Source organism: Arachis hypogaea, chromosome 3, assembly GCF_003086295.3.
Source record: "Arachis hypogaea cultivar Tifrunner chromosome 3, arahy.Tifrunner.gnm2.J5K5, whole genome shotgun sequence".
Classification (NCBI taxonomy): domain Eukaryota; kingdom Viridiplantae; phylum Streptophyta; class Magnoliopsida; order Fabales; family Fabaceae; genus Arachis; species Arachis hypogaea.
Genome location: NC_092038.1, coordinates 15657803 through 15683556, shown reverse-complemented (window position 1 = coordinate 15683556; position 25754 = coordinate 15657803). Strand labels below are relative to the sequence as shown.

The 25754-nt window shown below is 34.8% G+C and overlaps 1 protein-coding gene and 1 non-coding gene across 8 annotated transcripts; one reads left to right on the top strand and one right to left on the bottom strand.

Moving 5' to 3' along the window:
- Positions 1 to 590: 590 nt before the first annotated feature.
- LOC112789654 (villin-2) lies at positions 591 to 13764 on the bottom strand. 7 transcript variants are annotated; one of them, XM_072232450.1, is made up of 24 exons: positions 13384 to 13700; positions 11165 to 11425; positions 10843 to 10957; positions 10471 to 10570; positions 9949 to 10017; positions 9279 to 9515; positions 9032 to 9209; positions 8793 to 8925; positions 8131 to 8290; positions 7896 to 8046; positions 7704 to 7807; positions 7262 to 7420; positions 5811 to 5879; positions 5671 to 5739; positions 5444 to 5581; positions 5218 to 5346; positions 4660 to 4824; positions 4296 to 4436; positions 4084 to 4209; positions 3583 to 3645; positions 2945 to 3049; positions 2106 to 2358; positions 1427 to 1620; positions 591 to 1136 (listed from the first exon to the last, which is right to left on the bottom strand). In XM_072232450.1, the coding sequence occupies exons 3-24, from the start codon at positions 10896 to 10898 to the stop codon at positions 1023 to 1025; spliced, it is 2913 nt and encodes a 970-aa protein (XP_072088551.1). In that variant the 5' UTR covers positions 10899 to 10957; positions 11165 to 11425; positions 13384 to 13700; the 3' UTR covers positions 591 to 1022. The 7 variants fall into 7 exon arrangements, with proteins under 7 accessions (XP_072088551.1, XP_072088554.1, XP_072088552.1 ...); XM_072232453.1 differs by having other exon boundaries at positions 1427 to 1587; XM_072232451.1 differs by having other exon boundaries at positions 11324 to 11425.
- An 11085-nt stretch (positions 13765 to 24849) lies between these two features.
- Positions 24850 to 24957, top strand: LOC112793118 (small nucleolar RNA R71). The gene has a single exon (XR_003197827.1). It is a non-coding gene; the product is annotated as a small nucleolar RNA R71 (small nucleolar RNA).
- Positions 24958 to 25754: the final 797 nt, after the last annotated feature.

Genomic DNA, 25754 nt, shown 5'->3' with positions numbered 1-25754 from the left:
TGAAGTAAAAATTATGGGTCAAGCCTTGTTTGAATGTCGATAAATTATTTTGTATTTACTTGTCAGATCAATTATCAGTTTAAATCTAAGTTATTTATCAATACCAAATAAAAAAATGCTGACTCTATATTTATTGAAAATTCTACTTAACTATAAATTATTAAATTGACTGAATTAGCTTTTAATATATAATTATCATTATATTTTAAAGGTAAACATTTTCTATTTAAACAAATATTTTAATATATATAAACTATAGATTGAAAGAATTAACTAATTATAAAATCAAAACTTCTTGATTATCACCCATTGGGCAAAGTCTAAATCTAAGTTAAAAAGTAAAAGCTGATTGAAATCAAATCCGATTCTTTTTAGTAACTTTTTCATAACCTGATACATATGTCAATTTCCAGGCATTTGTTAACTAACTCATTCGGGAAACTCAGGCGGGCCTATGGCTTAAAACCAAAAAACATATGATCACGATTATGTCAATAATAATGACAACGACAATTATAACAGTGAATAGTATTTGACCGTTCCCGACATCCAAGGTTAAATTTAAAAGTAACCATAAATAAATAAATACATAGCATACAAACTTTTCTTTTCTTTTCTTTTTCATGTGGAATTTAAATATACACCCGCCTTTTTAACCAATAACGCCGCAGAAAAAAGAAATAATAAAAAAAAAAAAACAGAAAAGGGGTAAACGTATTTAAAATACAACCTTGACAAAATGAAAGAATTAGACCTGTTCACTTCTAGTGTCCTCGTTGCCTACAATACGTAAACATTGCAAGAGGCAGCAGCTATTCCCAAAGGGGGGAAAACTAAAAACCACTCTCCATACAGTGTCAAGTTATGCAAACTCTGGACACTAATTACAGCGAAGTCATCGTAGGCCAAAAGAACAAACGCTTATACATAGGAATCCCAGGAAAACCACACTATCCAACCGATTCATGATAACTGAGGAAACGTAGATGAGGGTGCAAATGAAGCAGATAAGTCAGCGATTCCTAGAACAATTCAAATTTCTTTTTTAACATGTCCTGCTTCCATCTTGGTAATTTATAGAATGCTTCCTTTTCCATTCCAAAAATACTGTTGAACTCTTCCTCTGACAGATAGGTCTGACCAACACCCAGGCACGGAATAAAGAAATATGTTAATACCACCATAAATCATGAAACAATCATACTATCCGTACACCAAAATTAACTACCAGTATAGAATATACATTAAAATACAAAAATATACGTTTAAAAAGAACTAAACTACATATGTATTTATACACATACATGGTAGCTGATTTGGTGGCTGAATTTTAGTGTACACCTAGCATCTTTTATTATGAAATTAAAAAGAAAATCATATACCAGCCTTGAGGCTCTGAAATATTATAAATGAAGGATAGACCAACCTCTCTCCGTTTAAGATCAATTCCAGACACATTTTTAGATTTTAATTCATCATAACTGAATATCCTTCGAGAGCCTTGACTATTATCCCTATCCTCCACAATTTCTAGTTTTGGGCTATCAGAGACATGTTCCACAGTTTCCTTGGCTTCTGCAGCTTCTTCTGTTTCAGAAGACGCACTTTCACTTTTAGCTTCTACAAAAGGATCGCAAACTTTATCAAGCACACACAAATGATATATGAACAAAAGTCTATTCCTTTTTTGAAAAAACAAGCATTTGACTTTGAAGATACCATGTGAGCTAGATAAAAGGCTTATAGATTTTTATTAATTTTGAGGAAAAGGCTACAGAACTATAAAGTTGGTATGCCATTTCTTTTATTGCGTCTATAAATATCGCTAGGGTTTCAAAATTTTCCTAAATAAATTTTGAAGGTGTTCCAAAATTGCATTGCAATGTGGAGATCTTGCACAGCCAAAATAATAACACATTTATCATAATTAGAATTGAACAAATAGGATTGATATTAAAAACTACAAAAAAGACAAAAGTAAGATGGTGTTGTGAGTGGAAACAGCAAATCAGTTGGGACAATCTGCGCAAAAATATAGATAACCAGTGGTAGTATATCCAGAGCAAAATATCACAGTTGGATAATGAGAGAACTATATTTCTTACCAGTAAAGCTAGTTTGTGTAACAGGACTACCGCCTGACACAGGAGAAACATCGGGGGATTTCTTTTCAGCAGTAAGAACTGATGAAAGAGCAGCTACTGCTGCTGCTCTTTGTGATCCCTGACCTTTTCCGGATGACCTGGGGCTATTAGCAGTCTTGGCTCCAGATGAACTAAATGCTGAGTTTAAGGCAGCTAAAGCTTCTGCTCTTTGTCTTGGTCCTCCTTGGCTTAATCCGTTCAATCTATCCTGGGCCTATCAGAATGCAAAAGATTAATTCGGCCAGGGTCGGTCATGCTTGAGTAAAGGATAACCAAAGGAAAAATGAAAAACAACAAAGAAGCAATATTGAAGCCGGTGAAAAAGAAGTTGAATAGAAGATCACAACTAATGGCCAGTTTCATTAGTATAATAGCTGTGAACCTTTTTTTTCCAATCTATTCAGAAAGGAAAAAGGTGTTTAAACTTCATGAGTAAATCTTACATTTACAGAATTGCAGGGAATGTTACAGAATTAAGAATTTATGATGATAAAAATGAAGACTAATCCTCATTTACAATCATATTAGATTTAGTCCTAATCAAATGAAGAAAAAAATACTAAATATAGAGAAATATTAAAGGCAATACTATGAAATGATCTAAAATACTCTCTACTATTTTCAGATATAATTAGGATATTGTATTTCCTGATTTCTGACACAGATGTAATTACTTCTTGCAACTTTATTTTAGTGCACTTCTCAGTTTAAAGAATCTAAAACATGATATAATGATAGCCAACTATCATGTCATCTTCCCAGGCAATCTCCTGATTTTAAGATGATTGAAGGAACCATACCACATTGGATTTCTCAGAAGATGAACTAAATGCTGAGTTTAAGGCAGCCAAAGCTTCTGCTCTTTGTCTGGGTCCCCCTTTACTTGACGACCCATTCGACTTTTCCTGTTACCATTATGGATTTTAACCCACAACCAAAAAATAATTAAATACAGACTGCCTTTCTCATTGATCTTGGACACTCTCTTACATTTTACAATTCGAATCAAATTACACTCAAATAGTTCAGCTTCAAATAAAGTGTAGAAAATTGTAGAACATTGAGTGGCGTTTCCAAGTATAAAATATTACACACATGAAATGTGAGAAAAATCCAGTAAAAACTATTCCCATAATTCAAATAAATGGTCTTGGTCATGGTGAGTTTATTTTGAATTGAGTGTCCTAAATGTCATGTTATTTGGTAAAAAAGAACTTTAAGATATAATATTATTCAAAGACAAATAAATGGAAATCAAGAAGCATCAAATGAGTTAGAATCTTCATTTTTTGGATCTATTTAAGTAAAGAGATCGCTGATACTAGAATTTCAGTTTAGCTGCTTCATTTGATGTAAATAGAAAACTGTAAATATATTTGGAAAACTAATTTATTTTGCATCAATCATAAACAGCTTTGCTAATAAAAAAGAACTATACCTCCACAGCATGGCCAATCCCGAAGAGTATCGACACCTTCTTCTGGAATGAGTTCCCATGAACCTACATGTCATTAGGAAAATAAATCGTGAGTAAATTGACAATTAAATTACTTGCTTCCTCAGCATGTAAGCTCGAATGTCTTCAAGATGCTAACAATTTTTTTTGGTATGCTAAATGTCTTCCTCGCAAACCTAAGCACCTAACAGTCACCTCATCATTTTTCCAATTCATCCTCCTACCATACATGGGAGTACATGCTCTATTAATTTATATTCGAAATTTTATGAAACTTATGTTTGATGACAACACAAATGAATATATTAAACAAGCCACTCGAGTTAAGGTCTGTTCTCAACCACCAGACAAGAAAAATTTGTGACTTTACGGCAGAATATAAAGAGAGGGAGAGGCTGAGAGCAATTTTTTTATTTTTCTTTTATGTTTCTGTTTTCTTCTAAGAGAAACTAGGATGAGAAATATCGATGTTCCATTACATACCATAGCTTTAGCATGATCCCATGAAAAGTATGTTGTGAAAAAGCAAGGTTCATTGCCTTCTGTTACTTTATACAGTGGTACATGTGGAGATAGTCCCTCTAAAGATGCAGCCATATTTATGTATTCCTGAGGCATAATTTCTAGTGTACATCAGTTATTTTAAGTAGTAAGAGATATTGGAACAAGAGCAAGAAATTATTTAATATCCTCACCTGGCCAATTTCGAACACATTTTGCTTTTCTTTTGGGTCCACAGAATGACCAACCCAAAGAAACACTTCTGCATGAGTGTCAAGTATAAGGATGTCCTCTGTCAACAAATCATCTTGAGAGAAGTTGTAAACCTCCTCAACCTGCAGAGTAAAATGTAAAAGTAGACTTAGAAGAAATAAAGAACTATGAAAAGCTGCTACTGACAAACTTCCAGTCTTCCAGATAATGAGGAAATTTAAAATAGCAAAGCTGCAGTCACAAACTCACATGTAATTTCCCTGTATATCCAAAGGAAAAAAAAAAAAAACCTGGTCAGTATATTTTCAATTATTAGTGAATAGCTCTGTTATTAGTAGCATTTACATGAAAACAAATGCTACCATTTTTAAATGACAAAGTGAACAAATGTGGATCTCTGATAACATCTTTAGTGACTTTTTTGCTAGTGTAACTTTGTTTTCCTCCAAGGGCAGACCAGAAAGCAGAGCTTTCTGTTCCTTCTCTGGCATGCTTTAAAGCAACTCCTGGCTGAACATGGACAAGCAACACACAGACTAATAATTAATATGGCAATACATTATTGTTATTGTTAATATCCATTTAAACTACAATCAAGTCCACTTGTGTAAATAAAAAATGTAAACATAAATAAATACAAACAGTCAAACAACTGCCATCGGGTTTAAACAGAAGGATACAGTCATCACAAGCAAGTTTGAATTATCTGATCTTGAAGTAATCAAGGCTATATAAGTAGAGATGTTAAATAAAGAATAAAGAAATGCAAGAGATTCATGAAGGTAAATATTTAATAGACACTACACTCAAAAAATTTAAATAGTTTGAAACTTGGTTGTTATAGATTTTCATGATAGTGATTGAATAGTTTAGTAGAAGATCCACAGAGGTAATAGACCTCACCCTTAAAAAATCAGCTACTTTTGATGCTAGCTGCTGCTGCTCAAAGGAACTCTGTGTTCCTTGCCAAACAAAAATTATAGAGCCAGATTGCAGGACAAAACATTCAGTAGAATTCAATGATGCTGGCACCTGAATAAATAAGAATAATTATGGTGGACTAGAAGAGAAAGGTAAGCCCTAGCAACATACTTTTGTAGAAAAATGTAACAGTTTAATGTGTACGCACAGCATCAACTTGAACTGCCTTATTGTTATGAACAGAAGTTCCAGAAATTCGAATAAGTGCAATACTTTCTGCCATGTATGTTTCATCTGATATTTCTTTGTCTGATATTGAACTTTTGTATCGAGAGCTTAAGCCTCCCTAAAACAGGAGAGTTAGTTAAACCAGTTAGTGTCACAAAGTTAAAACATATTTGTTGCTTGAACACAACGAAACTTTGTGATTGATACCTTAAGGACCACCATAGGTTGGAAAAGAGCAATAAACTGTGGTGACTCTTTGCCTTCGTACAGACAACCCTGCAAGAATCACTACAATTATACACAATTCCTGAGCTATATCCCGCAGCTTGACAGTTTGAATACAATACCTGAACAGGTCTGCCCTTCAATGAGTTGAACATCGTATTGGCCAATCGAGTAGCCATTGTTTGGTCCTCCTGAATAGAAAATTTGTTCCAGATTAAGGTAGTCAAAACAAACGTATTCCACTCCATAAAGAGGTGTATGAGGGAAAGAATGATTTGAGAAGAAAGAGAAGGGGGATCATTGAGAGAAACTAGAGAGAACAATTAAAAAATATCTGGGGGACAAGGGATCCTCATTAACAAAGACAGGAAAATATATAACAAAATTTATTGGAAAACAATGGCATCGATATATTTGATATCCTTAAAAAGGCAGTTCTTCACAGCAATGAGAAGTCAAGAACAACAACCAATCATGCCTTGTCACAGTGAAGTCAGCTATATAGATTAAATGGTGACAGGTGACATCATAAACCATGTCTATCGTCAAATCACTAAAATCCAAATACTTTTTAATGGGTTCTTCTCTACTTTTCGTAATCTCTCTGTACATTTAGGTATTGAGCAATCATCTATGCAATTTACTCTCTTTACTGGGCTTTTTTTTCTATTATTTTTCCTAAAGGTCTTCTCCATACATGACTAAACCAAAGGTTAGTTTCTACTATAGGTACAACCTAAACTTCTGCTTTCATTCAAATGTTGAAACAAGCTTATTTATTCCTCTCAAAGAATCCAACTTGTTTAAGAATCAAATATTTTCATAAGTGATTCATTGAAGGGCAGACCTGTTCAGGTATTGTATTCATACTGTCAAGCTACGCGATATAGCTCAGTAATACATTTCGGACACGGTCATCGATACTTGTCCGACACGCATGTTTACCGTGTCCAACTGTGTTTTAATAAAAAAATAAAAAATGCTTCTCCGGACACGCTTTGACACACCTAAATACCATCACATGTTAGCGTGTCCAGCCTTATTCTTAATGTATTCTTGAAATGAGTTTAGAAATAATATATATTATTATTTATTAAAACAAAAGATATTTTAAATACTTTATATAATTAAAAGAAGACATTAAAAATTATTTTAATATTAATAAAATATCAAAATATCATTATAATTTATCTAAAAAATATTTTATATTTTATATATATGTCGTGTCCGCGTATCTTATATGATTTTAAAATTTGTGTATCCGTGTGTCTAGTATCGTGTCCCGTGTCTGTGTCCGTGCAACATAGTTTATAAACATAAATCCATAGCTTGACAATGAATTCAAGCACTATAAAAGCAAAAATAAATGTTATATAAATCAACACAAAGCATAGTTTGATCACATCTATTTAGAGTATATTTGCACCATTAGATAAAACTAAGAGCATTGTAGTCTAATAGATTTGTTCTAGATTCAATATTGTAGTCTAATAGATTTGTTCTAGATTCAATGTTAAAGATAAACACATTACATTCTCACAACATATGTTGAACTCAAATCAAAAGGACTTACCTTAATGCTGTTTTTGCCAAACCAGCAGCACAAAAAGTAGTCTTCCTTCCTCTCACCAGAGTGGTATGTGTACAGTACAATGTAACAATCTCCACTATAGAATTTACCAATATCCTCCTTTGGCAACGGGGTCTTAGCATTCCCATCAATTCGCCATACCTGGAAAATTATAGCAGGATGACATGTCACAATTTAGTTACCAAACCAAACATTACACCGGGGGGGGGAGAGAGAGAGAGAGAGAGAGAGAGAGAGAGAGAATTTGAGAATTTTCTGATTATGATTAATTGAATCATAGCTGCACAGTTTTCAGCTTATATGCAAGTTACAGAACTATCCATAGCAAGCATTGGCGATTACACCACCTCAGCTCCACTCCACTTGAATTTAGAGTAACTACAGTTGCTCCAAACTTACTCTATTAGGAAAATTAAAAACTCACCTCCAACTTTCCACCTCCTTCGAGCAAAGGTGGAATTTCCTCATTTACTGGGGTGCTACTTTTTGCCATTCCTTTGACACCTATGCCTTGTTGTTTGAGCAAAGCTGACAGTACATAGAACACCAACTTGTCAATATGACTAGCTAGACATAGTAACAAGACAAGGTACAAGAAAGAATAAATAATGTTCACCTGCAACCTTGCCTCTTCCTTCTTCAGTACCAGCAGTAGCAGATGCTGACGGCCAAGAATCAAAGTTGGACTTAAATGAATGTGTTTCATAACCTTGAATAACCCTGGTTATCCTTGTAGATTTTGGCCTATTTTGGCTTGCAACAAACTCCTGGTGACACACAACAGTGAAGTAATGAATCCAGTTCTAATTCACGCCTGAAAGACTAGATCTTATGTGGAAAATGGACATTACCTCAGCTGTTTGGCAAGCTGCTTTTCGTTCATCAACTTGTGTTACCCGACCAACCCAGACAAATACCTCAGCACCACAGTCCAGTAAATAACATTTGTTATTCTCCAGCAGTGATTTAGAAAGTTCACCGTCAACAGCCTTGGCCTCACCATCAATGATACTACAAGGACATAACATATTGAGGTGATTTTCTATTTAATATCAAAATGAAGCAATTCCAACTATCATACCAACTATTTTGTGCTTAACAACACATGATCCCATCATCATATCCTCCTAGTTAGGAAACAGAGAACCAAAGTGAATACAACAATTGTTTTGGATGGGGAAGGGGGAAAAAAAGATAGATGGCAACAAGCACCAAAGACAAGACATCTTTATGCTTCAGATATTAGCCTGTGATTTTATGTCACTTAAAACACTCACTAATGATGACCGCAAAATACATAAATGCATGTCTCTTGCACAACTATATGCTACCAAAAATGGTATTCCACATGTAAATATTTATACACAAATTCTATAAAGAAAAGGGATTTGGCAGCAACAACCATTCGTTCTTAAAGGGATGACGCTGTGCCTTCCTAAAATGACAATTTTTTCAATAAATATGGTGGGGACTAGCATGAGGTTCAGGAGTTGGGAGAAGGACAAAAACATACCTATAAAGTTGAGCAGGAATTGTCTCCGGAATGAGATCATCGTCACTGATTACTTTCTTTCCAATGGGAGCAAAACCACCAAAAAGAACCCAAAATTCACCTGAATCTGACTCGGTATCTAACTTGCCGTCATCTACAGGAGAGAGAGAGATCTCATATAGGTATGAACAAAAAAGTATCTTAAGAACACATTTAGAATTATATAACAGGATTTTTGACAATTGATAAACTTTCATTACCAACAATTGCCACATCACATTTCCCTTCATGATATTTTTCCTTCAAGAACTGTATAACTTCCAAGGCCTTTGCTCTTTCCTGAATGTTAGAATTTGCACCATTGAATTGATAAATCTTATTCTGACTGTCAAGGATGAACACATCATCATGATTCAATGATGACCTGGCAAAAGGCACCTGCCAAAAGAACAAATAAATAACATTTCCACCAAAGAAAACGACATTCATAAGTATAGAACACTATACCTGTCTTAATCTGACAACTCTTTTCCCTCTGCATATATACAAGCGCGTTTCAAACTTCTCTTCTTCTGGTGTTTTAAATCCAGATGCAACACCCCCTTCCAATGGTATTATACAAGGCTTGAAATATGACAAGAACTTGTCAGATTCATGTCCTTGGACTTCCCTGTGCTGCACTGCTCGTCCTCCAAGAGCAGCATCAAGTTCAACAGCTTTAATGGCTGCTGTTCCAGCCTCATCCTACATGAGACGTCACATGTCAGAAAAGATTATTATTAATAAAAAATAAATAATAAAAGATTTCATGAATTCCCAAACAACTATGAATCATTGAATACCAGGCTCCTCCAAACATAGATATTGAACTCATCCAAAATTAAAAATTGTGTAAGAGGAAAAAAATAAAATAAATTAAATGAAACATAAAGCAACCTTTAGAAAGTTCATCGTTTAGAATTCCTAAGTAGTCACTTTTAATTTTATGTGGAAAGGAAACAAAACTAATGTAAGATGAATGACAGAAAAAAAAACAAGATCAAGATCAACGATGACATACTACATTCAAAAGTTTGTCATCTTCACTTTAGAATGAAATAATGCAAGATGGATGAAGATTGAAGAAAGAACTTAAAATCCTATTTCATGATCAAGGACAGTAAATGTTCAAGCTTACCTGACTAGTATCCTTTCCAAGCCAGAAGTGTAAATCATAATAATAATTGCCTCCTTTTCCTTGCGTTGTCTGCAATACACATGATTGTAAAACCAAATCTTTTAACAAAATAGAAATAGCCGTACCTTCCATCAAATAATATAAATTAAGGCATTAAGCTAAAGGTTCTGAAGCTATATTTTCACAAAAATATGAACTGTGTCCAAAGCTTTCCCTGTTTATTATTTTGCAAGCTGTGCTTTTCAGCCCATAACTGTATGTTTAAACCCGTCAGTCCATCACACTTTTGACCATCCTGAATAGAAGTATCATTTACCTACCTTTCTCTTCTGTGCCAGATTTTGAATCATAACATGCAAATGCTTATCATAATTTCTTTTACCAACTCAGTAACTTTTTTTTTAGGGTGGGTGGTGGGTGCATACTTTGCAGATTATTCAGCCTCTAGTATCATAGTGTAGCCACATATGGAAATCACAAACATCTAAATGAATCCAAGCTAATATTGGTTCTAGGTCACACCTGCAAAATAATGTAAGAATCCCCCATGTAGAATTTCCCATATTCAGATTTGGGCAACGCAACTGGCTGAAAATTCTCAATCCTCCAAATCTCGGTCCCTCTACAACAAGTTAAGTTCAAAACTTCTCAAAGTATATAGCAACTTCAATGTACAACAATATCACATAATCCATGCTCATACCTACATATTAATTACATCTGTTTGATGATTTTCTACCAAGTATATTTTTGTTTTACTTCTCACCTTTGAATACTTACATTTTTTGGGTACACACTTTTCACCTTTAACTTTATTCATCTACAAATTTAACAATACGAAATTGTAGCTTCCAGAACTTATTTGTCATAAATCACTCTTTATTCAAAGGATACACTCTTTGACCCACTCCTTGGAATGCAGGATCCAAAACTTTTGTAGAGCTAGACATGGTTATAAGTTCCTTCTATAACATTCGTCTTTTTCAGCAAACCCGGTGTCAGTATTTAACTGCAAAGGTAAATTTACAAGTAAAGTAACATAGTTAAAGTTCATAATTGTGGAAAATAGCAGCAGCAACAAGCTTTCACTTTCCACAGCCAGAATATCTTTATATTTATCATTGACATTGTAAGTATACATCTCTGCTATAAATTTACTTTAATTTCATAAGTAACGTTATATATGAACAATCATGAGAAGCAAAGCATCTGATACCTTTTCTGGGATAGAAAACAAACATCGGGTTAACAACATAGGAAAAATGGCTAAATCAAGGACTGGAGAACAATTTAGGTCCAATGAAATGGGTAACAACATTACAAAAATAATGTTTTTCTTCAAAAGGGAAACAAATAAAGAAAAAAAAGGGTGCACATGGGAGGAGGGGGTGGAACCCGCTGCACAAGCATCTTGCGTTAAAGGCCACACCCAAAGAGACACATGTAGGCTGCCTAACCTGACACCTTGCGTCAGCGGCTGATAAAGAAAAAGAAATTTTTACATATCAAGAAAAATAACCATTTTTCGGTTATGTTACTTTAAATAATGAATTTTTATGTTTCATGAGAATGAAGTAGTAGATAAAACTATAACTAGAGAACATCTGTAACATTAGTAGGAACAGAAAATAGAAGTATAGGTAATTAACTAATTATGGCCACATGTGTTTAAGAATATCCATAGGCCATGTCAATGTATGTTGTTGGCAACTAAGGGTGCGTGTGGTTTGCGTTTTCATTTTTAGTTTTTTCTGTTTTTTGGATTTTGTGAAGGAAAAAGTGAAACAATGAAAACAATAAAATCCTGTTTTCTATTTTCACCTCCTGTTTTCACTTTTTTCTTCACAAAATCCAAAAAACAAAAAACACTGAAAATGAAGACAAAAAATGAAAACGCAATCCAAACGCACCCTAAAATTCCAAAAATAAGAGTATTTTCAAGAGATTTTAATTAGCTGCAATGAGATAAAATCATTAACAGCTTCAACTAAGAGGATCAGTATTCAAACATTTCTGATAATAACCAAAAATAATGTGTAAACCAATTAAGTTACTTTCCTAAAACTTTCCAGTTTTACAAGCAAAATAAGAATTTTGTTTGTGACACAATTTAACACTGGCTGTCGCTCATCCTCCTGTTCCTGCCACAACTGTAGGATACTAGTTTCTAAAGTTGAATTATTCAATCCAACCAGCTCCTTTGAATTCCAGTCAACCAAGTATTTTTTAGGACAAAAGTTGGACACTTTGGCCATTCAATGAAGACTCTAGCAATCGCACTGATAATATTGTTGTCTCATTTCAGTTTTTCATGTTACCTTATTTCCCAATTGTCTTTCATAAAAAGGTTTAGCCTAAAGCTATATTAAATACTAAGAGACAACTTCTTTCAGTTGTCTAAAGTTATTTGCAAGATAGCAACAAGTGAAAACATCAGGATTGGTATGTCTAAATCGCGCATCCATGTTGAGACAGTTGCCAGCTCAATATTTCATCAGGAGAAGATTGTGAAAATTTACACTCTCTAAAGTGCTACTCTTTTTTTTTTTTTTTCTTGACTCCTTATTCCTCATCAACTTCAATCCAGATTAAAAAAAAAATCACATAATCATCAATATTTGGCACTCAAGTGGCAATAGTTACATTTTCCCTCTTCGTCCTTACCTCCCTCTCTCTCATGCCACATATTCCCGAGAATACCTCAAATTTGTAGCTCAAAATGGGATTACTTCTTCGCCCAATGAACCAAACATCAACAAGTTACCTGAACAACCTATCTCTACCATGTTCGAAGCTCCCCATTTCTATAATCAGGTAGAGACTCTAAGCCTAGAGCACCATTACGAGCTTAAAATGATCAAACAATATTCCTCCTCTTTTGCTTGCTCCACCACATAACATGTCTCAAATCCAAGTCATTAATAAACAAAGGTAAATAGTAGGGTAAAGCATACCATATTTTCAAAATCCAACATGCTATCTAAGATTATAGCTAATTAGCTATGCACTCAAAGGCAGAAAAACATGGAATAATAAGCAATAACTGATCGAAACTAAGAATCAAATATAAAATAAAAATCCAAATATTTAAAACTACAATTAAGATCTATCTCCTGTCCTAATGCTCATTCGGCCAGTGCTCTCTCAAATTAAAAGCAAAAAGTCAAAACTTCGAAATTGTTCGAAACTTTTTAAAACACAAAGCCAAAAACGAAGCAACAAACAAACAAAAACAAAATTGCGAATTGCAAGAAAAGCATGAACATCGAAAATTCCAATCCCGAAAATCAGCCAAAAGGCATAAAGGTAACATGAACATCACAGGAAAAGCTAAAAACCATGGAAGTGGATAGAATCAGAAAACAACGAAGAACGAAGAAAAAGCAAAAGATCGTGGTGAAATTGAGCAGAGTAATGATTGAAATTGACGAATACCTGAGATCGAAGCGGTGATTATGGGGTTTGAAAAAAAAAAAGGAGAAGGAGAAGAAGATAGCTTGAAAAGGAAAGTGAATAATTGCGTGCCTTCTTTTCTCTCTCTAACTTTTGAGCCTTTTGAGATCTGCAATTCAGAGCGAGAGAGAATGTGTATGTGTGTTGCAGAGAAAAAGAGGGTAATCTATGAATGGATGAATTATTATTATGGCGAACGATGATGATGAATGACAAGGGTGGTGAAATGAATCAGAACGTGGAACAAAGATTATAAATAAATAATAAAAGAAATAAAAATTATATATATATAAGTGACCGAAAGAGAGAATGAGAAAAAGGAGTGTAATGTTTTTATGTCTCACTAAATGGATAAAAGTTCACACTAAAGATTTTTCAGATTATAAAATATATATGAGGTAATCAAAATTTTAACGTACACATTTAAAATAATTGATAATGGACAAAATTAATCTGCCATTAAAAAGCACCATTTTTATTAAGTTGAGTGTATACATGGCTAATAAAACGGTAAATTAACATTTTTTATCATTGTTTAGAATATGATAAAAAAAATAAGAAATTTTTTAATTTAAAAATAAAAAAATTAATATTAAAGGGTAGAGTATTTTTATTATATCCTAATCCTAATTTTATAATATTCTTCAGAAGTGCTAACAAAAATAAGAGATTACAATCATATCTAAATTTAAAAATTGGAAAAGAGTACCTTTAAAAGAGAATAGCTTAAGTGATATGGATTATTCACAATCAAAGAAAAAAAATTATTATTTTAATAGTGACAAATGCTACCATAGAATTGAGATAGTATCATTAAAATCGTGAAAAGTGAAAAATTTAGAGAGATAATTTGTTTTTTATGTCCTTTGTATAAAGTTATTAGAAGTCTTTCTTAATATTCATGTCTTGTTTTGTTCATCTTTAATAAAGCAGAAACTCGAATGCTAATTTATTATAACATTCACTTTCAGTAGGACACAATACTATTCTAATGAGAAGATAGACCTAGATGATGTAAGTGAAAAAGTGATGTTGAGCATGAATACTAGGATGAGAGCTCAAATTAGTAACTTTAGAAAGTTGATAATTAGATTGTATATGAGAATGAGGATATTGTGTGTGATGGCTCTCTACAATTTAGTAAAGTAATGGGTTGGGTTGTATATGATTTCTTTGCATGAATAATAAATCTTTTGTTAATTTTAAAATAAGAGAATTTGTTATTTTTCATCTCGAATATCCTAAGCAATGATAAAGAATGCCAATTCATTGTTTTATTGGCTTCATAGACACTAAACGAAAACGGAGCTCTTCTAATAACAGAATAATTTTGTCTATCGTTAAGCATATTTTGTGTATACATTGAAATTTCAATTCTGTCGGGTGTATTTTTGTGACTCAAAAAAATTTCATGTGTATTTTTTGTATATTTACTCTTTTATTTTTAGTAGAAATGGTAAAAAAATATACACCTATGAACACAAAATACCTATGAAAATTAAAGAATAAACCGTAATGAAAAATTTAACAGAGACCCATAAAATTCTAATAAAGACTGAGACCTACCTCAAGAATAAATGAAGAGTGGTAATATACTTTAATATTGTAATTTTTGGTGTTTTTTAAAATTGTGGAAAGTACACAAATTGGAATGTCTGATTTCATTGCAAAGAGAGGGGGCACAAATCAGACCCAGGGTTTTCCGAAATCGGATCCAAGGTTTTCTACCAGTACACAAATTGGACCTAGGGTTTTCAGTACCTCAAATCGAACGGTCCGATTTCTCTTGGACAGCCATCATACGCCAGTGAATCACCATACACCCCTATAACTCAAGTATACACCATTCTTTTTCATCATATTAAAAATAAAAAATTCTAAATGAGGATGGATGATGGGATTAAAATACCTATTCTACGAGATCCATGAAATTTTCGTGAAGGAAAATTCACTTAGTTTATTCTTTTATATATAATATATATTTTTTATTTTATTTTATTTTAATTTGTATATTAAAAATTTTGTGTATATGTTGACTAAATCGAAATTGTGTTTAAATTATATTTAATTTAATACATTTGGTTGAATTATATTGAATTTTATTATAGTTGTGTTGAATTTTTTTTAAAAAATTTAATATTCATCAATATCCGAATATATTTGCTTCTCCTATGAAAAAAGTAAATCGGGACTCGTGACAGGAATGGAACAGAAACAATAGATGTTTTACTAAATAGGGATGGGGAGTAGGAGAAGGGTCCTGTGAAAGAGAGTAATGATTTAGAGCAAAGGAATTACTTAATAGACCAAGAAAATCAAGAATAACATTATTACTGTAAATCTATTTTTCTGTTATAACAGTTTTACTATTGATATTAACTTGGTCTATGTAAAATGCTATGTATAAATAGCTAATAGTATATATTTGTGGTTTACGCTCTCTTATTCTAATATTCAAGTTTAGTTTCTTTCATTGCAAGTTGCTACAATTCTCTCTCAATTCTTTATTCTGTTTTTCAGTTTTATTTTTACATTCTTTGAGAGTTTATCATTAGATTTTTTATATTCAAATTGTTGTTCTATAAAGCTTTTATGGTATCAAGAGTTAGGTTGATTCATAGCTTCTATAAATCAAAATTCTAATGAATCCACTCCTTCCAATACTGTTATTTTTGCACCAATCATCAATTCTCTACCACCAAATTTCTTCAATCATCGCCCATTCAATCCCGTTACTGATAAATTTGGAGAAAACAATCATAAAACCTGGTTGCAACAAACTTTAGTTGCAATCAAGGGACAAGATCCTGAGGACCACTTATTTCAGACGTGTTCCTTAATAATTTTCTTCCTTTACAGATCAATAAGCTAGGATTGAGTCCAAACAATATAAACAATGGGACAAGATAATCACAATTTGGGTTCATGGATGTTGGCCTCCAAAGAATCGGAATTCAAAGACAAGATGGTTGGCTGCACTTTCAGCTATGAAATCTGGGAGATAATAGATGAATATTTTGCAATTCAACAAAGTACAAAATCAAACTGGTGAAGGAATAATTCAAGACTCTTCAAAGATCAAGCAAATCACTGATTCTCTAGCAACATTAGATAAACCTCTCACATCTAATGAACATAAAGAGACTATCTTGGAAAAATTCACTGAGAATTTTCAAATGCTTCTAACTATTATTAATGCTAAACTTGAGTTTTATAATTTGTGTGAAGTTGAAACTCTTGTTCTTTCACATGTTGAGATGCTAGAAAATTTTCGAAAATCTGAAAATGTGATGCTGCAAGCTAATTTTGCACAAACTTCATTCTATTCTATACTAAATAACATGAGAGCACTAACATTTCGAGAAATAAGCAGAGATTTTAGACTTTTTTAAAGAAGAGGCAGATCTTATTATCAACATCTAATACTATAGTGCCAAGTTTGTGGTCGAATTAACAACATAGCTTGGTATTGTTTTCACATATTTGACCAAAAAAATTTTCTACCATCTCAAAACCAAGCTACAAGGATAAACAATTACACTCCATCATTCTATAAAAATGAAATATGAAACTTTCAGTTCTGTCTAAAATAGTTTAAAAATTTTATGATTTAACTAAAATATGCTGAGCATATTTTTTTGAATAAATACAAAAGAAAAATAATTTTTTAGAATAAGTTTTATGATTTAGAATTTATAATTTAGAGTTTAGAATTTAAATATTAAATTTTAAAATTTAGGATAAAAAATAATTTTAAAAAACTGATTTCTATTAACAGAAAAAATAACAATTATCTAGTTAATTTTTTTAATGTTATAACATGTTACACATCCTATACACTATTATAAAAAAAATTATTTAATTTTAATCACCTTATTTTATTCTATTTTCACTTGATAATCTAATATTTGGGATACAATTTACATTAATATTCTTTATAATGTGCAACATGTTATAAAATTAAAAAATAATTATATAATTATTTTTTTAGTCAACACCCCTATCTCTTTCTCATTGTTTATTTTCTCTCTTTTCATATATCTAACTACAACTACTTTAAATTGGTTAGTAGTTAAAAGAATTTAGATTCTTTAAATTTTAAATTTTACTTTAAATAATAAAGTATAATCTATCATCATTTATTTCATAAGTGAGACTAAGAAAAAACGTGAGAGAAAAAATATTCAATGGTAAAAGATCTTACTTTATTCTCTAAAATGAAAATCTAAAATTTAGAGGATCCAAATTCTAAAGAAATGTTATATAATACCTAAACAGAAACACCAAAAAAAAAGATAGAGAATTTATTAAGATTTATATTTTTCATAAAATTTTTTCATAAACCACTAGAGTCAGTAACAGTTTATATTATATTTTAGTTTGTACGTAAATTGTGATAAAATCTCACGGTTTATAATGATAGTTAATTTTCATATAATTTGTAATCTACATTAGCGATTTATGTATAGATTTTGAAACATCTACACCTTATAGTGGTTTATATAAAATAAGTATAAGATCGAAATAAAATTATTTAAAAAATATTGTAATTAAGTCATTTTGACCTACAATTTATTTAAATATAATATTTTACCTATTGATGATCTATTAAACCATAGGTAAGCCACTACACAAGCTAATATTTTAGCAAAAAATAGAACATAGAACTGAAGGAGAAAATGTGACTAATCAACTAAAAAGCATGTATAGTACATCTATGATTGCCATAGTCTTAATTAACCATCAGAATTAGTTTCAATGGCACGATTCACTATAAGAAATTACTAGAATAATGACCGATTTTAGCTATTGAAAAAATTGGTTGCTAATAGCGACTGATTTAGTGACCGATACAGAATTTCTTGGATCAGAAAAAATTGGTCGCTAAATTAGTGACTAAATTATATTGAGTGACCAATTTTAGCGACCAACAAAATCAGTCACTAATAACAGCCGAATTAGCAACCGATAAGTTTATTATACAACTAGAATAAAATCGGTCGCTGTTTTTTAATTTAGTGACCGAATTAGTAACCAAAACAGGAGAAGTAACATCTTTAGGATTCTTGGTCACAAAATCGGTCGCTATTTTTTAATTTAGCAACCGATAGAGAAATAGGATGAAAAATTGTTTGGTCACTAATTCAGTCGCTAAGGCAATGGTAACTAAATTGGTTGCTAATTGTTAAGATAGCAACCGATTTTAGCGACTAACAAAATGGTCACTAATAGCAACCGAATTAGCCACCGATAAGTTTTTACACAACCCGAGTAAGGTTGGTCGCTAAAATCAGTCGCTAATTTTTAGTTTACCGACCGAATTAGCAACCAAAACAAAGAGGTAACATCTTTGGGACTCTTGGTTACTGGTGCACAAAATTGTGATCAATACTTTTCACAACTCAAATAATCCCCGGTGATGAACCCAAAAACTTGATGTTCAATACCATGGCATAAACACAACTTCGCACAACTAACCAGCAAGTGTACTGGGTCGTCCAAGTAATAAACCTTACGCGAGTAAGGGTCGATCCCACAGAGATTGTTGGTATGAAGCAAGCTATGGTCACCTTGTAAATCTTAGTCAGGCAAACTCAAATGGATATGGGTGATATACGAATAAAACATAAAGATAAAGATAGAGATACTTATGTAATTCATTGGTGGGAATTTCAGATAAGCGTATGGAGATGCTTGGTCCCTTCCGTCTCTCTGCTTTCCTACTGTCTTCATCCAATCCTTCTTACTCCTTTCCATGGCAAGCTGTATGCAAGGGTTTCACCGTTGTCAGTGGCTACCTCCCATCCTCTCAGTGGAAATGTTCAACGCACCCTGTCACGGCACGGCTATCCATCTGTCGGTTCTCAATCAGGCCGGAATAGAATCCAGTGATTCTTTTGCGTCTGTCACTAACGCCCCGCCCTCAGGAGTTTGAAGCTCGTCACAGTCATTCAATCATTGAATCCTACTCAGAATACCACAGACAAGGTTTAGACCTTCCGGATTCTCTTGAATGCCGCCATCAGTTCTAGCTTATACCACGAAGATTCCGGTTAAAGAATCCAAGAGATATCCACCCAATCTAAGGTAGAACGGAGGTGGTTGTCAGGCACACGTTCATAGGTGAGAATGATGATGAGTGTCACGGATCATCACATTCATCAAGTTGAAGAACAAGTGATATCTTGGAATAAGAACAAGCGGAATTGAATGGAAGAACAATAGTAATTGCATTAATACTCGAGGTACAGCAGAGCTCCACACCTTAATCTATGGTGTGTAGAAACTCCACCGTTGAAAATACATAAGAACAAGGTCTAGGCATGGCCGAGAGGCCAGCCTCCCAATGATCTAGAGATCTAAAGTGATCAAAAGATTCCAAAGATCCAAAGATGAAAATACAATAGTAAAAGGTCCTATATATAGAGAACTAGTAGCCTAGGGTTTACAAAGATGAGTAAATGACATAAAAATCCACTTCCGGGCCCACTTGGTGTGTGCTTGGGCTGAGCATTGAAGCATTTTCGTGTAGAGACTCTTCTTGGAGTTAAACGCCAGCTTTGGTGCCAGTTTGGGCGTTTAACTCCCACTTTGGTGCCAGTTCCGGCGTTTAACGCTGGAAATTCTGAGGGTGACTTTGAACGCCGGTTTGAGCCATCAAATCTTGGACAAAGTATGGACTATCATATATTGCTGGAAAGCCCAGGATGTCTACTTTCCAACGCCGTTGAGAGCGTGCCAATTGGGTATCTATAGCTCCATAAAATCCACTTCGAGTGCAGGGAGGTCAGAATCCAACAGCATCTGCAGTCCTTTTTAGTCTCTGAATCAGATTTTTGCTCAGGTCCCTCAATTTCAGCCAGAAAATACCTGAAATCATAGAAAAACACACAAACTCATAGTAAAGTCCAGAAAAGTGAATTTTAACTAAAAACTAATAAAAATATACTAAAAACTAACTAGATCATACTAAAAACATACTAAAAACAATGCCAAAAAGCGTACAAATTATCCGCTCATCACAACACCAAACTTAAATTGTTGCTTGTCCTCAAGCAACTGAAAATCAAATAAGATAAAAAGAAGAGAATATGCAATGAATTCCAAAAACATCTATGAAGATCAGTATTAATTAGATGAGCGGGGCTTTTAGCTTTTTGCCTCTGAATAGTTTTGGCATGTCACTCTATCCTTTGAAATTCAGAATGATTGGCTTCTTTAGGAACTCAGAATCCAGATAGTGTCATTGATTCTCCTAGTTAAGTATGATGATTCTTGAACACAGCTACTTATTGAGTCTTGGCCGTGGCCCAAAGCACTCTGTCTTCCAGTATTATCACCGGATACATACATGCCACAGACACATAATTGGGTGAACCTTTTCAGATTGTGACTCAGCTTTGCTAGAGTCCCCAATTAGATATGTCCAGGGTTCTTAAGCACACTCTTTTTTGCCTTGGATCACAACTTTATTTCTTTCTTTTTCTTTCTTTTTCTCTTTTTTTTCTTTTTTTTCGAAAATTTTTTTTTCTTTGTACTCACTGCTTTTTCTTGCTTCAAGAATCATTTTTATGATTTTTCAGATCCTCAGTAACATGTCTCCTTTTTCATCATTCTTTCAAGAGCCAACATTCATGAACCACAAATTCAAAAGATATATGCACTGTTTAAGCATACATTCAGAAAACAAAAGTATTGCTACCACATCAAAATAATTAAACTGTTATAAAATTTAAAATTCATGCAATTCTTCTCTTTTTCAATTAAGAACATTTTTCATTCAAGAAAGGTGATGGATTCATAGGACATTCATAACTTTAAGGCATAGACACTAAGACACTAATGATCACAAGACACAAACATAGATAAACATAAGCATAATTTTCTAAAAACAGAAAATAAAGAACAAGGAAATTAAAGAACGGGTCCACCTTAGTGATGGCGGCTTGTTCTTCCTCTTGAAGATCCTATGGAGTGCTTGAGCTCCTCAATGTCTCTTCCTTGTCTTTGTTGTTCCTCTCTCATGATTCTTTGATCTTCTCTAATTTCATGGAGGAGGATGGAGTGTTCTTGGTGCTCCACCCTTAGTTGTCCCATTTGGAACTCAATTCTCCTAGGGAGGTGTTTAGTTGCTCCCAATAGTTTTATGGAGGAAAGTGCATCCCTTGAGGCATCTCAGGGATTTGATGATGAGAGGGGTCTCTTGTTTGCTCCATCCTCTTCTTAGTGATGGGCTTGTCCTCATCAATGGGGATGTCTCCCTCTATGTCAACTCCAACTGAATAACAGAGGTGACAAATGAGATGAGGAAAGGCTAACCTTGCCAAGGTAGAGGACTTGTCCGCCACCTTATAAAGTTCTTGGGATATAACCTCATGAACTTCTATTTCTTCTCCAATCATGATGCTATGAATCATGATAGCCCGGTCTATAGTAACTTCGGACCGGTTGCTAGTGGGAATGATTGAGCGTTGGATAAACTCCAACCATCCCCTAGCCACAGGCTTGAGGTCATGCCTTCTCAGTTGAACCGGCTTCCCTCTTGAATCTCTCTTCCATTGGGCGCCCTCTTCACAAATGTCTATGAGGACTTGGTCCAATCTTTGATCAAAGTTGACCCTTCTAGTGTAAGGATGTTCATCTCCTTGCATCATGGGCAAGTTGAATGCCAACCTTACATTTTCCGGACTAAAATCCAAGTATTTCCCCCGAACCATAGTAAGCCAATTCTTTGGGTCCGGGTTCACACTTTGATCATGGTTCTTGGTGATCCATGCATTGGCATAGAACTCTTGAACCATTAAGATTCCGACTTGTTGAATGGGGTTGGTAAGAACTTCCCAACCTCTTCTTCGGATCTCATGTCGGATCTCCGGATATTCACTCTTTTTGAGTGAAAAAGGGACCTCGGGGATCACGTTCTTCAAGGCCACAACTTCATAGAAGTGGTCTTGATGCATCCTTGAGATGAATCTCTCCATCTCCCATGACTCGGAGGTGAAAGCTTTTGCCTTCCCTTTCCTCTTTCTAGAGGTTTCTCCAGCCTTGGATGCCATAAATGGATATGGAAAAACAAAAAGCAATGCTTTTACCACACCAAACTTAAAAGGTTTGCTCGTCCTCGAGCAAAAGAAGAAAGAAGAGAGTAGAAGAAGAAGAAATGAAGGAGATGGAGGAGGCTTTTGTGGTTCGGCCAAAGGGGGAGAAGTAGTGTTTAGGTTGTGCGAAAATGAAGGAGTGAAGATGGGTTTATATAGGGGTGGGGGGAGGGTGATGTTCGGCTATGGGAGGGTGGGTTTGGGAGGGAAAGTGGTTTAAATTTGAATGGTGGGGTAGGTGGGGTTTTATGAAGGATGGATGTGAGTGGTGAAGAGAAAGATGGGATTTGATAGGGGAAGGGTTTTTGGGGAAGAGGTGTTGACGTGATTGGTGAATGGGTGAAGAAGAGAGAGAGTGGTGGGGTAGGTGGGGATCTTGTGGGGTCCACAGATCCTGAGGTGTCAAGGAAAAGTCATCCCTGCACCAAGTGGCGAGCAAAATTGCTCTTTGTGCCATTTCTGGCGTTAAACGTCGGGCTGGTGCCCCTTTCTGGCGTTTAACGCCAACTTCTTGCCCTTTACTGGCATTTAACGCCAGTCTGGTGCCTCTTTCTGGCGTTAAACGCCCAGAATGGTGCCAGACTGGGCGTTAAACGCCCATCTGCTAGCCTTACTGGCGTTTAAACGCCAGCAGGATCTTCCTCCAGGGTGTGCTATTTTTCTTTCTGTTTTTCATTCTGTTTTTGCTTTTTCAATTGATTTTGTGACTTCTCATGATCATCAACCTACAGAAAACATAAAATAACAAAGGAGAATAGATAAAATATAACATTGGGTTGCCTCCCAACAAGCGCTTCTTTAATGTCAATAGCTTGACAGTGGGCTCTCATGGAGCCTCAGAGATGCTCAGAGCAATGTTGGAACCTCCCAACACCAAACTTAGAGTTTGAATGTGGGGGTTCAACACCAAACTTAGAAGTTGGTTGAGGCCTCCCAACACCAAACTTAGAGTTTGACTGTGGGGGCTCTGTTTGGCTCTATTTTGAGAGAAGCTCTTCATGCTTCTTCTCCATGATGACAGAGGGATATCCTTGAGCCTCAAACACAAAGGATTCTTCATTCACTTGAATGATCAATTCTCCTCTATCAACATCAATCATAGCCTTTGCTGTGGCTAGGAAGGGTCTGCCAAGGATGATGGATTCATCCATGCACTTCCCAGTCTCTAGGACTATGAAATCAGCAGGGATGTAATGGTCTTCAACTTTTACCAGAACATTCTCTACAAGTCCATGAGCTTGTTTTCTTGAATTGTCTGCCATCTCTAGTGAGATTTTTGCAGCTTGCACCTCAAGGATCCCTAGCTTCTCCATTACAGAAAGAGGCATGAGGTTTACACTTGACCCTAAGTCACACAAGGCCTTCTTGAAGGTCATGGTGCCTATGGTTCAAGGTATTGAAAACTTCCCAGGATCCTGTCTCTTTTGAGGTAATTTCTGCCTAGACAAGTCATCCAGTTCTTTGGTGAGCAAAGGGGGGTTCATCCTCCCAAGTCTCATTTCCAAATAACTTGTCATTTAGCTTCATGATTGCTCCAAGGTATTTAGCAACTTGCTCTTCAGTGACATACTCATCCTCTTCAGAGGAAGAATACTCATCAGAGCTCATGAATGGCAGAAGTAAGTCCAATAGAATCTCTATGGTCTCATTTTGAGCCTCAGATTCCCATGGTTCCTCATTGGGGAACTCATTGGAGGCCAGTGGACGTCCATTGAGGTCTTCCTCAGTGGCGTTCACTGCCTCCCCTTCCTCTCCAAATTCGGCCATGTTGATGGCCTTGCACTCTCCTTTTGGATTGTCTTCTGTATTGCTTAGAAGAGTACTAGGAGGGAGTTCAGTAATTTTCTTGCTCAGCTGACCCACTTGTGCCTCCAAGTTTCTAATGGAGGACCTTGTTTCAGTCATGAAACTTTGAGTGGTTTTGATTAGATCAGAGACCATGGTTGCTAAGTCAGAAGTATTCTGCTTAGAACTCTCTGTCTGTTGCTGAGAAGATGATGGAAAAGGCTTGCCATTGCTAAAGCTGTTTCTTCCACCATTACTATTGCTGAAACCTTGTTGAGGTCTCTGTTGATCCTTCCGTGAGAGATTTGGATGATTTCTCCATGAAGGATTATAGGTGTTTCCATAGGGTTCTCCCATGTAATTCACCTCTTCCATTGAAGGGTTCTCAGGATCATAAGCTTCTTCTTCAGATGAAGCTTCCTTAGTACTGCTTGGTGCATTTTGCATTCCAAACAGACTTTGAGAAATCATATTGACTTGTTGAGTCAATATTTTGTTCTGAGCCAGTATGGCATTCAGAGTGTCAATCTCAAGAACGCCTTTCTTCTGATTAGCCCCATTCAGAAAGCATATCAGAGGGACACTTTCTGATTAATTGTTTGTATCTTTCCCAAGCTTCATAGAGGGATTCTCCTTCCTTCTGTCTGAAGGTTTGGACTTCCACTCTAAGCTTACTCAATTTTTGAGGTGGAAAGAACTTTGCCAAGAAGGCATTGACTAGCTTTTCCCAAGAGTTCAAGCTTTCTTTAGGTTGTGAGTCCAACCATGTCCTAGCTCTGTCTCTTACAACAAAAGGGAATAGCATAAGTCTGTAGACCTCAGGGTCAACCCCATTAGTCTTGACAGTGTCACAGATTTGCAAGAACTCAGCTAAGAACTGATGAGGATCTTCCAATGGAAGTCCATGGAACCTGTAATTCTGTTGCATTAGAGAAACTAATTGAGGCTTAAGCTCAAAGTTGTTTGCTCCAATGGTAGGGATAGAGATGCTTCTCCCATAGAAGTCGGGAGTAGGTGCAGTAAAGTCACCCAGCACCTTCCTTGCATTGTTGGCATTGTTGTTGTTTTCGGCTGCCATGTGTTCTTCTTCTTTGAAGATTTCTGTTAGGTCCTCTACAGAGAATTGTGCCTTAGCTTCTCTTAGTTTTCGCTTCAAGGTCCTTTCAGGTTCAGGATCAGCCTCAACAAGAATGCTTTTGTCTTTGCTTCTGCTCATATGAAAGAGAAGAAAACAAGGAAATATGGAATCCTCTATGTCACAGTATAGAGATTCCTTGAGGTGTCAGAGGAAAAGAAAAATAGAAGGCAGAGGTAGAAAATTCGAACTTATCAAGAAAGATGGAGTTCGAATTGTGCATTAAGGAATAGTGTTAGTCCATAGATAGAAGGATGTGAGAAGAGGGGAAGTAATTTTCGAAAATTAAGTAAAAGATTTTGAAAACATTTTGAAAAACACTAATTGATTTTCGA

Coding starts and splice junctions, on each gene's coding strand:
- LOC112789654 (XM_072232449.1), bottom strand. CDS start 10,898: ATGTCTAGCTCTACAAAAGTTTTGGATCCTGCATTCCAAGGAGTGGGT. Junction 8,926..9,031: donor ATGTGATGTGGCAATTGTTG/GTAATGAAAGTT, acceptor TCTCTCCTGTAG/ATGACGGCAAGTTAGATACC. Junction 8,047..8,130: donor CAGCTTGCCAAACAGCTGAG/GTAATGTCCATT, acceptor GTGTGTCACCAG/GAGTTTGTTGCAAGCCAAAA.